This window comes from Penaeus chinensis, chromosome 10 (genome assembly GCF_019202785.1).
Source record: "Penaeus chinensis breed Huanghai No. 1 chromosome 10, ASM1920278v2, whole genome shotgun sequence".
NCBI lineage: Eukaryota > Metazoa > Arthropoda > Malacostraca > Decapoda > Penaeidae > Penaeus > Penaeus chinensis.
The window spans coordinates 33,627,145-33,639,644 of NC_061828.1; the positions used below are offsets into that span (position 1 = coordinate 33,627,145).

At 33.4% G+C, this 12,500-nt stretch overlaps 2 protein-coding genes across 6 annotated transcripts in view; one reads left to right on the forward strand and one right to left on the reverse strand.

The window, feature by feature from the left end:
• LOC125029810 overlaps positions 1–9,773 on the forward strand; it is an 18,677-nt gene extending 8,904 nt beyond the window's left edge. For all 5 annotated transcript variants that reach the window (XM_047619974.1, XM_047619977.1, XM_047619978.1 and 2 more), the window contains one exon: positions 3,226–9,773. In XM_047619974.1, the coding sequence (XP_047475930.1) occupies positions 3,226–4,523 (1,298 nt within the window). In that variant the 3' untranslated portion in view covers positions 4,524–9,773. The remainder of the gene's footprint in view (positions 1–3,225) is intronic.
• A 51-nt stretch (positions 9,774–9,824) lies between these two features.
• Positions 9,825–12,500, reverse strand: part of LOC125029811 (26S proteasome regulatory subunit 7-like) — a 13,567-nt gene continuing 10,891 nt past the window's right edge. Inside the window, 5 exon segments of the mRNA XM_047619980.1 lie at positions 9,825–10,066; positions 10,068–10,147; positions 10,514–10,709; positions 10,875–11,066; positions 12,446–12,500. The exon segment at positions 12,446–12,500 is cut by the window's right edge and continues 110 nt beyond it. Coding sequence (XP_047475936.1) covers positions 9,989–10,066; positions 10,068–10,147; positions 10,514–10,709; positions 10,875–11,066; positions 12,446–12,500 — 601 coding nt within the window. The 3' untranslated portion in view covers positions 9,825–9,988.

Sequence of the window (12,500 nt, forward strand, 5' to 3'; positions counted from 1 at the left end):
TATTTTTCATGTTAAAGAGGTTCCTGTGAATGCCATCTATAACATTCTTATCCATTCTCCTCCTCATAGCAAGAATAGTTATGTCTTGGCTCCATTTTTATGATTAACCTGATGCTGCCAGGGATATGACATGCCCATTGTGAATTTAGTTTATTAATTGATTTTACACATAGCTGGCTCTGCAAGTGCTTTGTCACCAATTACTTCATCACTAGGTAGACTTATTTCACCTATTTACCCCTTTCCTTGATTTTTTAAGATATTTAATTTGACTTTTACATTGCTATTAGTATTGCTAATAACACTGTGATGATTATGATGTCAATAATAAGGATAATAACAACATTGTTATTGATAGCATTAGAAACAACAACAACTAAAGGAAGGGGAAAATCAGGTGAGGGAACTTTGACTATTAATTGACTTTTTTGTGGCTAAGCATTTGTGGTTGTATAGCCATCTGTATACATACATTAACTAAACAATACTACGGTGAAAACATTTTCCTAGGGGCATTGGGTTAACCCAGGCGGCACAAATGGCAAGAATACATCCCATGCCAACTGTAATATAAGTTCATCAGTTCGTCTTTACACATAGATGAGTCTGCAAGTGCTTAATCACCAAGGCATCAGTTGTGGAGCCACTTTAATGTAGCATAATTCACAAAAAATGACAAGGGACAGTACATAAATCTGTAGTCATTGGGTTAATAGGCATCTGCGCAATTCAAATTTCTGGACTGCTCTTAGGTGCACAATAAATGTAAAAAATCCAAGAGTGGAAAATTGCATAGTCTGGGGAGAGGGGAAGGAGCTCAGAAACGGGGTGCCGAGAGCGTGGTCGGGAAGCTGTCAGCAAGAGAGAAATGCCGTTGCCACTTGAGGTACATTGGATATTAGCCTGGCTGGGTGGAAGTTTATTATATGCAGCTCAGAACATCTTTTATCCTTAGAAGTCTGGTGCAGTGTCTGGGTTAAAGGACATTTTTACAAAAGGATGTCAGGTGATCCGGGCTAAATTTTGTGTGGCTTTTTCATGCAAAATAAATTACAAATTCAAATTCAGACACTTCATTTCATTAGTTATACTGACTATATTTTACATGCTATATAACAATATACTTGTTTGAAGAAGAAATATTCAAACAGTTATTTGTAAATAGAGTAATGTTAATTTGCCTTATCAAAAGAGGAAGCATAACCTTGATCAGTATTTAAAAGTTCTACAGAATATCCTGTGGCCTCTGTATTAATGATTTATATATGATTGTGTGTGTGTGTGTGTGTGTGTGTGTGTGTGTGTGTGTGTGTGTGTGTGTTTGAGTGTTTGAGTGAGTGAGTGAATGAGTGAGTGAGTGCGTTTGTAAATGGCCTCTTACACATGTAGGATAAGAAACAAGTGGATTTAACCCTTGCTGCCGCAGATGACATGTACGCTCATACCATGCCCACTATGAGAGTAATTTATTAAATTTGGCTCCAGGGATTAATTCCTTGGCCAATTTCATAGTCCTATACCTGTCTTGCCTTTCAAGCCTTTTTGAAATATCCTTCTTTATTTTATATTGCTGTTATTATTACTATTAACATTATAATAATCATAATACCATTGATATTAATAGCATTAGAAAAAAAAAAACATTTGTCCCAATAATTCAAGAAAAGGGAAAATCCGGGGAGGCCACATTGGCCAAGTAATTAATGGGGTTAACTGTAAAATCTTGAGAGTAAACTCACTAAATATTATATAAGTGGAATGTAATTGAATATTAAATATAATTTAGATTTGTAAAAGATAATTATTTTATAGTATGGTTTGGTAGAGAGGACCCGGAGAAGGAGTTACTAAAGGTTTTCCGTGATTCTCTCACATAGTGGTTTGTTCAGAATTATGAGAGCCTTATTGATTATAAAAATTTAATAGATCACTTCATTACTATATTATGATACCTGCAGTTAACTCATGGCACTGTAAGCAGACATTGGATGACATGTATGTGTGGTAAGATAAAGAATGTATTATTGGAGTATTAATGAGTAATGCCTGTACTTTCCACATATGTGTGTACATACAGCTTTGTGTATAAATGTAGGTATGTGTTTATGCATATAATGGCAGTAGTGCTGTATGAACTGCAATACACATAGTGCACTGTGCTTTACATACAGTTGCTACCAGTTCAGTAATGTAATCTGTTATACCTTGTAATTTTAATTCTTCATTTTTGGTATTGCTAAAAGAAAGTATTTTTGAGATTATTGAGATACAGATATCACATCCATGGTTTACTGCTTGGCTGGTATTACTTTGTCTTTTTTAAGGCGATTCTTTCTGATTTACTTGTTACTATTTATTATGAATGGCTCAGTCAGTCTTTTCTCATTTTATGGTCCATTTTCTCTGATTTTATCTTTACCATTTTTGTAGGTAACCCATATATTTTTATTTAATTTGTTTTGTAATATTGTTCTTCCAACATTCCGACAATATGCATCATTGTGATTAACCCATTTCCGGCATATGCCATAGCTACTGTGATTTCAATTTATTAAATGTGTTCGTACATAGATGGCTCCACAAGTGCATAGTCACCAAGAAATCAATGACTAGATCTTACCCATCACACCTTTTTTCTCTTCTCCTTGAATTTTGCATTTTTTCTTTTCTTTTTTCTTCTTTTTCTTGCTGTTACTGTTTTGATGACAATCATATTTTCAATAAGGAAAATGACAGCATCATAAAAAAAAAAAAAAAATCTGAAATTTCAAAGGATGGAGTAATTAGGGGAGGCCTATTAATTGACTCCTTGGCAACTGAGCCCTTGTGAAGGCATCTACAGTATGTGTAAACAAGATTTACAAATAAAACTTCTGTACAGTACATATACATGGTAGTAGGGAATTGAGTTATTTTATCCTTCATTAGTCTGTATTCTTCCATTGTGAAGTAATTAGAATTTTACAGGTAGTTTTATTCATTATGCTATTGGTCGTTTCATACTCATTAACTACAAATCTTTTTGTGCAGTTGCCTTACAGATTTATTAGAATTATACCTTTTATTAAAAATGTTTGACCCTGATGCATTCTTTCCCCCATTTCTGTTGATATAAAATTATCCTGAAATTTTTCTCTTATATTCCATGTTCATTCTTTTTTTTGTTTAATGCACTATGATTGTGTAATAACTTAATAATGATGATTTTCCTCTTTCGTCTTTCAGCCACAAAACCTGGTGAAAGCTTCAATGCTGAGCTGATTCTTTTAGACGTCCAAGCACGACTCAAAAGTGGAGGTGGGCCAGATGCCGAGGAAGAAAAGGAGTACAACCTTGTAGTCAAATTCTTGAGTGGCGATGCCTTGACGAGCGAAATTATAAAAAGATGTGGGTATCACATTAAGGAATTCATGATGTACTCGGAGGTAGTGAATGAACTTAATAGTTTTCAAGCAGAAAGGGCCAACAATGAATTCCGACTAGACATCCCCGAGTATATTTATGGTAAATGTACTGAGAAGGAATATGTCTTAGTTATGCAGAATATTAAGGTGCTTGGTTATGAAACTGGTCCAAAGAAAGAAGGTCTTGACTTCCACCATGCTAAATTGGCCGTGAATCACATTGCAAGATTGCATGCTGTGTCCTATGCTTATGATAAATCCCATAACTTTCTGGAGAAGTACTCATGTTTCAAATTTAGCAATGCAATTAGCAGTTTTTTCAAGCCAGTTGTATGGGCATCTTTGTTAAATAGCATCAAATTTCTAAAAAGTAAAAAGGGTTATGAAGATATGGTTCATAAATTAGAGACAGGGAAAACAACACTCCCTGTTAAGTTTGCAGCAATGTGGGATGACCAAACAAGACATAAATTTTTATGTCTTACTCATGGAGACTTTTGGAATAGTAATTTGATGTATAAGCACAGTGAAGGAATGCAGGATGAAATTCGTAAGATTGAATCTTTGAAACTCATTGATTGGCAAATATCTCAGTGGAATAATCCAGTGTTTGACCTCCATTATATGTTGAATACATCTACCTCATTTGAAATGAGAAGAGATCATGCTGAAGAAATTTTAAGACATTATCATGCAACTTTTACGGATGCAACAAATAAATTAGGTACTCCTGTACCTAATTGGAATTATGAACAGTTCAGAGCAGAGTTTGATAGAACATCACTTGTGGGTTTCCTCATGGGAATGTGTCTCATTCAAGGAACACTAAGTAAAGCTGGAGAAACTATCAACCATTCAGGGTCAACATGTCTTAATAATGCTTGCTGCTATCCTTGTAAGGTTGTAGTTGACAAAATCAAAGCTGGCTTGGCCAAAATCATTGTATCATTTGCATTCAAACCTTCTTCAGAATATTTTATGCGAGCAAGTGTTAAAAGCGTATTAAGTCCAATAGGCCAAGAGTTGGTAGAGGGGAGTAATGATGTATTGAATAGACGTCTTCTGGACCTCTTGACAGAAGCAGATGAGAAGGGAGTACTTGATGTCCTCATGTTGTAAAAGTACATGACATAATGTCCCAATATACTGTCTTTCTTGTCATTCAGGTAATTTAACTTTTTGAATAATGGTATAAGTAAAAAGGGAGTTCTGTTATGCAAAGAGGACCCAAAATAGTCTTACATATTTTTGTACTCTGTAATTGCAAGTTATGATAGTATTCAGAAAGGCAGTTCAAATGTATTTAAAGAGTAGTTAATAGAAAAAAAGTATTAGATAGATAGTATTGGATACAAATCAGGGGATAAGAGTACTTCTACTTTTGTAGTACTACCTAATCAGAGAGCATAAGCTAAGTGGATTCTGTGCTTCCTTCAGGGGACTGCATTAAGACAACATGGATTATTACTCTGTAGTATACTCAAGTGTTTTAACCTGATACAAAGCAATATTTTTGCTGCATAATTTTCATAAATATTGCTGCTGCTGTGTTTGTAGCAGCAGTAAGGGTGTGTTTTATTTTTTTAGATATTTATACTTAAAGTTTTATCGGGAGTCCATATCACATCAGAGATGTGTGAATGTCTATTATGTATCATTCTTGTGCCTTAAATCAAAACCTATAATACATGACACTGTATTGTTTTTAACATTAAACAAATTTAAGGTTTGTTTATGCTATGGTAATGTTAAGAGTATTTTTTGAACAAAGTTATAGTTAAGAATTATTTTAATTTTATATACAGAACTTCAGGTTTACTGAAGTAGTGAAAATTTTCGTGTTGATTTTGTTTAATGCAATGTATATTATGAATTTGGTGCATTTGTGTAGTATGCTTGTAAAAGCATATTTTTTGCAAGAGGAAAGTGTACAGGATTAGATAAAAGAAAAAGTTTCTATTTTCCATAAATCTGTATCATAGATATATGAATGAGTGAAAGATATGCAGTGAGTCTCCAATGTATGAGCTGCACATTTTTTCAGTATATAGACAGAATAGTAAAAACAAGATAAACATATTTTGATTTATGTCTTCTTTAGGGTGAAGTAGTATTTATTTCAAATTGAGATTTTTTCCCCTGGTGTTTTATGTGTAGTTGTATACTGATAATGATCGACATGTATAATGCATGTGTCATAACGTTTTTGATTTGTGTGTGGGGTTTTATGTTTTGTTGAGATTTTTTGTGAAATGGTTGTTATTCTCACTATTTGTTTTAATATTGGCAAATCTGTAGTCGGAGGTCTTTGATAGAATTGTTTTATTTTTCTATTTCTCGTTTATGCAGATTCATCATTGGTAAAATGACGTTCATCAAAATTTACAAACTCATTGCAAGGGGGTAGTGGGTAATATATAAAACTTTTCACAGAATGAGACAGCTTTTTTATTTATTATGATGATATTGCATTGCCGTAGGTCAAGGATGTACTACAACTTTGCAATATCACAGTATTATGTGAAATGTGAATATATTTAATTCTAAATTCTGTCAACTTACGTAGTAAATGACATTTATATTCATATAAATGACAAGGCAAATATACTTTTAGCAATATAAGATATAGAGCAGGTTATCATGCAGGGTTTCTTATTGCAGGCTGATCCTAGAGAAATTTTTAGATAGAAATTTCTGAAAGATTGCTTCAGATACTATTGTCCAATACAAATGCTTGTAGTAAACTAACATTTGGTCATGTTTTCTTCCTTTTTTTTTTCTTCCAATTTTGTCAAGTGTTAATATCTTTAGGTTTTATTCTTTTGCTTAACTTGCAGATGTGGAAAAGAACGATGTATATTGTATAGTCAGTTTCATTTGTTTTGCTTTCTTTTGCTTCATTTTATTTTATTTTATTCACCATTGTTGTCTGTTCATTGTCATCTCTGCTGTTTTCATTATTATTATTATTATTATTATTATTATTATTATATTTGAAATCACTCTTGTAATTATGGTTGTCATTGTCCACATTTTTTGCAATTCTCTTTTATTTTAATGTTCCAGTTCTCAGTTGAAGTGTCTTATAATCCCTTAAGCCACACTGAAAAAAAGGAAAAGAAAAAAAAACATTTTCCCCCCCAAAAAAAAAGATCTGTAGATTTTGAAAATACTACATCCATTTTTTGGTTGTAAATGTAGTAAGAGACATTTTCATGTATTGACTAGACACAAAGAGTGAGACAAAGCTGTGATGCCCGGGATGTTGGCATAATAAGGACCTAGTAATGCGTGTATGATAGTAAATCGCAATGAATATATGAACAGATTCAATTTTCCCATGCCATACCAAACTGTACACTGGGGATTGTACACACACACACACACACACACACACACATATGTATCTCCTGTTCTATACTTTTAGCTGCAGCATAAAAGATTATCTAGAAAATGAAACTTTTAAGCTTATTTTTGTGTGGCTGTAACTCGATGACTGCAGTCAAGGCCAAACAAGTGAACAAGTTGTTTAGCAAACATAACTTAGAGCAGGCTTGATATTTTACATTAAAAAACATCTTCATATATCAAGAGGTTTAAATCATCCACAAAATTATTATGTTATTTTTCTCAATAATATCAATCTAAAATACTTCAAACTTTTAATGAGAGAGCAGTCAGAAAAGGTTTATCTTTAGTTTTCTTTCCATCTGAGTTACCGAAGAATATAGTAAAAGGGGAAAGAAAATACAAGTGTAAGTACATGAGTACTACCTTATAACTTAAAAAAAAAAAACATTTTCTGCTTTGTCCATTGTTTAGCAAGTGTGTTTAGTTATGCTGATGCAAACTGTTCTCCTATGTGAGAGTACTGTATCTGGTTAGTGAAAATAGTTCTGTAACATATTTAGCAAGTCTCATCTTAAAATGGGTTTGGGTATAAAATAAAAGGGAAAGAAATATGATCATTTATATTGAAAGTCATGGAGGAATATCTTAGTCATTAAAAAATTGGTTGTAATTTTACTTTAAGAGTTTACAAACATCTTATTTACGTATGTATTTTTAATTGTTTTGCATATTCTTGCATGCCAGGAAGCAAATAGAGAGTACATTAAGATTTTGATTATAAGCAGGATTTTTATCTGGCTCAATTTCTCAAGCGTTGAAATATCAATACTTGATAAACCCCTTTTTTTTTTTTTTTTTTTCCTTCTTTTTTTCTTTTTTTTTCTTATTTTTCCAATTCCTAAGATTTCTGTCGTTTCCTTATACATTAACTGCCTGGATATTTTGTTTAATGACCAAAAATGCTAGTCGTGTGGGTTGATTTTAGTAAGACAGCTAATGTAAAATATTGATAAATAGAGTGAAAGCTTATTATTTTCAAATTGCATAAGAAGTTGAATGTTTAACTACTATAATGACAAGACTATTACTGACAGCAAAGGAATTATTAGTCTTGAAATCTTGCAGTCCAATGCTGTTTTACCTACAAAATTTTTAATAATGCATCCCTTTTCTGTATAAAGGAAGGGTTTTTTGTCATTTTTGAAATAAGTATGGTGTGTATATAAGGGTCTCAAAAGTTTTAAGGTGGGTACCTTTTTTTTTGCAAGGGAAGTATTCTAAAATGGTTCTAGTGCACTGAATTGTTCAAGATATTTACATAGTATTATTTGTATATTTAATATTTTTATATAACTGACACCTTGTCTTTTATAACATTTTGCTCTAAGGGCATTAAAACTGGAGGGGATTGGGGGAAATTATAGTTCCGAATCTCATGTGAATTTTCCATTGGGACCATTTATAATTTACAGTCATTTGCACAATTGTGGTTTCAGTCAACCTTAAGACAGAGTAGAAAATATATAAAGATTAAAGAGTACTATTTAATGTTGCATGTGTTTTCTGTACTACCTCCTATTAAAAAAAAAAGAGAGAAAAAAGTAATCAGTTTGCCAAGTTTATATATATATATATAAAAAAAAAAACAAAAAAAACAGATGGACCACTCTAGTGTTAACTAGGTCTTCTTGGTATGACATTATTTAGCTGGTTGGTTGTTGTGTTGTCTGTTATTAGCATCTAAAAGCAATATTTATATAATTGATAAGGAAAAAAAAATAGAATGTAGTGTTTACCTGATGTGAATCTCGGTAATTCTCAAGGTATTGTTTCCTGGTAATTTGATCCTAAAACTTATTTATTTTTATATCTGCTCTTAGTCTGCAGTTTTTAAGTATTATGTTACTTGTAAGGTAGAGGGAAGTATATTGTGTAGTAAATTATTTACATATTGCAAATTTGGTGTTATTACTTGTATCTAAGGTTTCCTAGAATTTCCATGCCCTATATTAAGTGTGCCCAGTAGTTTTACATTTTGATAATACCCACACAAAAAAAAATGCACAAAAAGTACTTAAACCCCTAATCCCTACATAAACCTTCTTCTGTTGTGTAGAGATTTATAATTTTGCTGATGTTACTAGTAAGATTATCTCTAGTTTTTTTTTTTTCTGTCTAGTTGAGTATTAACCCACTGCCACTGGGGATATAACGTGTAAATGCCATGTCGCTGTGATTGTAGTTTATAAATTGTGCTTGCACAGATGGCTCCACAAGTATTTAGACACCAAGAAGTTGATTACCAGTTCTACCTATCTCACTTGTTTACCGTTTTCCTTGATTTGCTGGAATATTGTTTTTGGATCTTTTATTGCTATTAGTTATTTCAGTAACATTATAATGATCATTATATCATTAGTAATAATGATAGTATCAATATTAATACATCATAAAAAAAACTGTCAAAAGCTCAAGCAAAGGGGGAAACAGGGGAGGTCATGCAGTTATCCTTTTTGACTCTTTGTTGTTGAGCATTTGTGGAACCAGCTGTGTGAAACAACTTACAAAACAAAACTACAGTCGACATTGCTTGTTCCTGGCAGCCAGCAAGGGAATAACTGATAAGTTCAATAGCAGTGCAACATCCCTTGTGTTAACATTCAGTAACAGAATACATGTCATGTTGAAAGTTGTATTTCTTTTTTCTCTTTCTTTCATTAGGCAGCTGCTGGAGAAGAAATTTTTATTGTATTAACAACTTACTTTTGGCTGAATGGGAAAAAAAGTACATGGCTTATTTTTCAGCGGGATCAAAGGGAATACTAAGCAGATAATACTGCTGTGTAAATTTTTCACTTTTGTGATAACAAACTGCCATAATGTACAGGATATGAAAATGCATTAGTTTTGCCTGTGCCTTCCAGTCTTTGTACTTTTTTACTATTTAATTGTTTTAGTTATTTCTGGTGTGATGTGTCTTTGCTGTCTATGCTGTTTCAAATAAATTTTCAATAATTATAGTTCTCTTCACTTCCACATTTTTCTGGTATGAAAAAATACATTTGGGACTTAGATTGTATATATTTAATCAAATTCCACTTGATGCGGTTTTAAGAATCTTAATACATAAATATACCACACTTGTTTTACAAAATAATAATAATGATAATGAAATGGTTTCACGAGCAAAGTACTGCTAAAAAATATTCCATAGAAGACCTGTAAAACATAAATTAATTGTACGTCATGTATCGAGGCGTAGCTGAGAATTTGGCATAGGCCTTGATGACCTTGTTTACAGCATCGAGGAAAATCTTTTTCTGTAGCAACCTTCCTGCGTGCTCGAATGGCGTACATACCAGCTTCTGTACAGACAGACCGGATCTCAGCACCTATGGACAAAGGTTATTTTATCAATGAAAATTCAGTTTTAACAAAATTAAGGAACCGGTAGCTGAAATCACTTAATTTCTGATAATATGGCATTACCCTATATGTTTCTCTATTATTTCAACATATCTTAACTTTTATACTCATATTTCTTACATGTTTTGCTTTCCTTTTACCCTTTTATTACACTTAGGAAATGCAACCCATTCGGAATATCCATTCTGCTAAAATCATCAATTTCATTGCTTCTGTATTTAGAATATATTTTCTCCTTTCTCTACAGCCCTTTTAAATCAACTTAAAAAAACACTAATGTTAAACCTTACCCAACTAACATTCCATCTATTCTGAGGGAATCACTAACTTACCTGTACTGTTAGGGCAAAGACGAGCGAGGAGATCGAAACGAATATCTCTTTCCACCGACATGGACTTGGCATGGATTTTGAAAATGTGAGCACGACCTTCCAAGTCAGGAAGCCCAAATTCGACTTTCCTATCCAAACGGCCAGGTCTCATCAAAGCTGGGTCCAAGGTGTCTGGTCTATTAGTGGCCATGAGAACCTACAGTATAGAGAGAACCTTTAGATTTTTGTTTTCTAAACATACAAGATATCACAACAAATTTGATTAACACAACCTTCAAAGAAAAAAGACTTATTCTTCACTTCAAATATGTTATAAAAAAAGTATGCAAATAAATAGCATTTACTTTCTAAACCTCCTTACCTTGATATTTCCACGTGGATCAAATCCATCCAACTGGTTAATCAACTCTAACATAGTTCTCTGCACTTCATTATCACCTCCAGCACCATCATCAAAACGGGCTCCCCCAATGGCGTCAATTTCATCAAAGAAGATGAGACAAGCCTTCTTGCTGCGGGCCATTTCAAAAAGCTCTCTCACCATTCTAGCTCCCTGAAAGAATCAGAGTGTGGAAGTGCTGTTTGTCTGGTTTAAAGTAGTGAATAAAATTGAAAACAATAAATGGTCATAAAACTTCAATAACACAAGCAAGATCACATGAGGAATGGTCTTGATCTGTCAGAGCATAAGAAAGCAAAAAATATAAGCCAAACTAAAATTAATTTAGCAATACTTTAAATAATACAATTCTACAGTTTTAAGGAAATATAGTACCTTTTATATTAGAATGTGAAGAGCAAATAAATATATTGGCTTTAGTACAGATAATTTAATTACTGCTTAATAGAATAACCTTGGCAACATGACATGATAACTTTCATGCAGTAAGAGTAAATAATTTTATATTTTTTGTTTGAACTTGGATTTAATAAAAATCAACAAAAATACTACTAGTTAACTATTTTTGATCCTACAGCTACAGAAGGTGATATAAGGTGATTCATTAATTCTGCCTAGAATCAACTCATCCCATAACATCTATCTAGTTTATAACCTGACCTCCTAAAGACCCTCCTTCCTCACTCCCAATACCCTCCACCCTATCTCCGGCACAATCATCTTCATTTTGTACCACCTCCTCCCTTCTTACAACTCATCAACCTTAGTGCCCTCCTCCCCACAGTACTATCTCACTCCACACCACTCCCTCTTCCTCCCTTCCTTGCCCCTCTACAATTCCCACCTCTACAGACCTTTTGAGTACTCTATGTAGCCTAGCCAAATGGGATCAATTTGTACCATTCAAACTGCCCTGCACAATCATAAATATGTGCCAATTGCAGTGGCTCCCATAATGTATTTTATAAGGGCCGCCCTGCCTAAAAGTCTGAGTCTTACGTAGCAGTTTGAAGACACAAACTTGGCCTCAATCTACAAGAGACACGATTATGCATTCTTATCTCATGTCACATTCTGATCCACCTCTATCCTCCTCATACAATGTTCCTCTTTCAGTCCCACACATCCTACTATCCTGTCCCCGCTTTACAGCAACATGTACCTCTGCTTTTCCTTACTTATTCTCACTTCCCTGACTCCTCAATCTATTGGACATCCTCTCAGACTCCCCTACCTTTTCCTTTGACAACGTATTCCCCCTTCTCAGATGCAGAAACATCCTCCATTTGATGTAACTGCCCTACTCCCTTAAATCTTTCCCCTTATAATACCCTGTTCCCCATCAGCTCCCCCTCTCAACCCTTTTCACTACAATAATACCCTCTAGTACAGTTCAACCTCTAACTTTACCATAATCATTAACTAATTCCTAACCCCTTTTTCGTCACCATACTTTAACATAGCGCTAAATGACCTTGATGTCTAGCACATTTATTTGTTTTAACCACTGACATCAGAACATATTGACCTACCTCTCCAACGTATTTCTGGACCAATTCTGAACCAATTACACGAATGAAGCAGGCG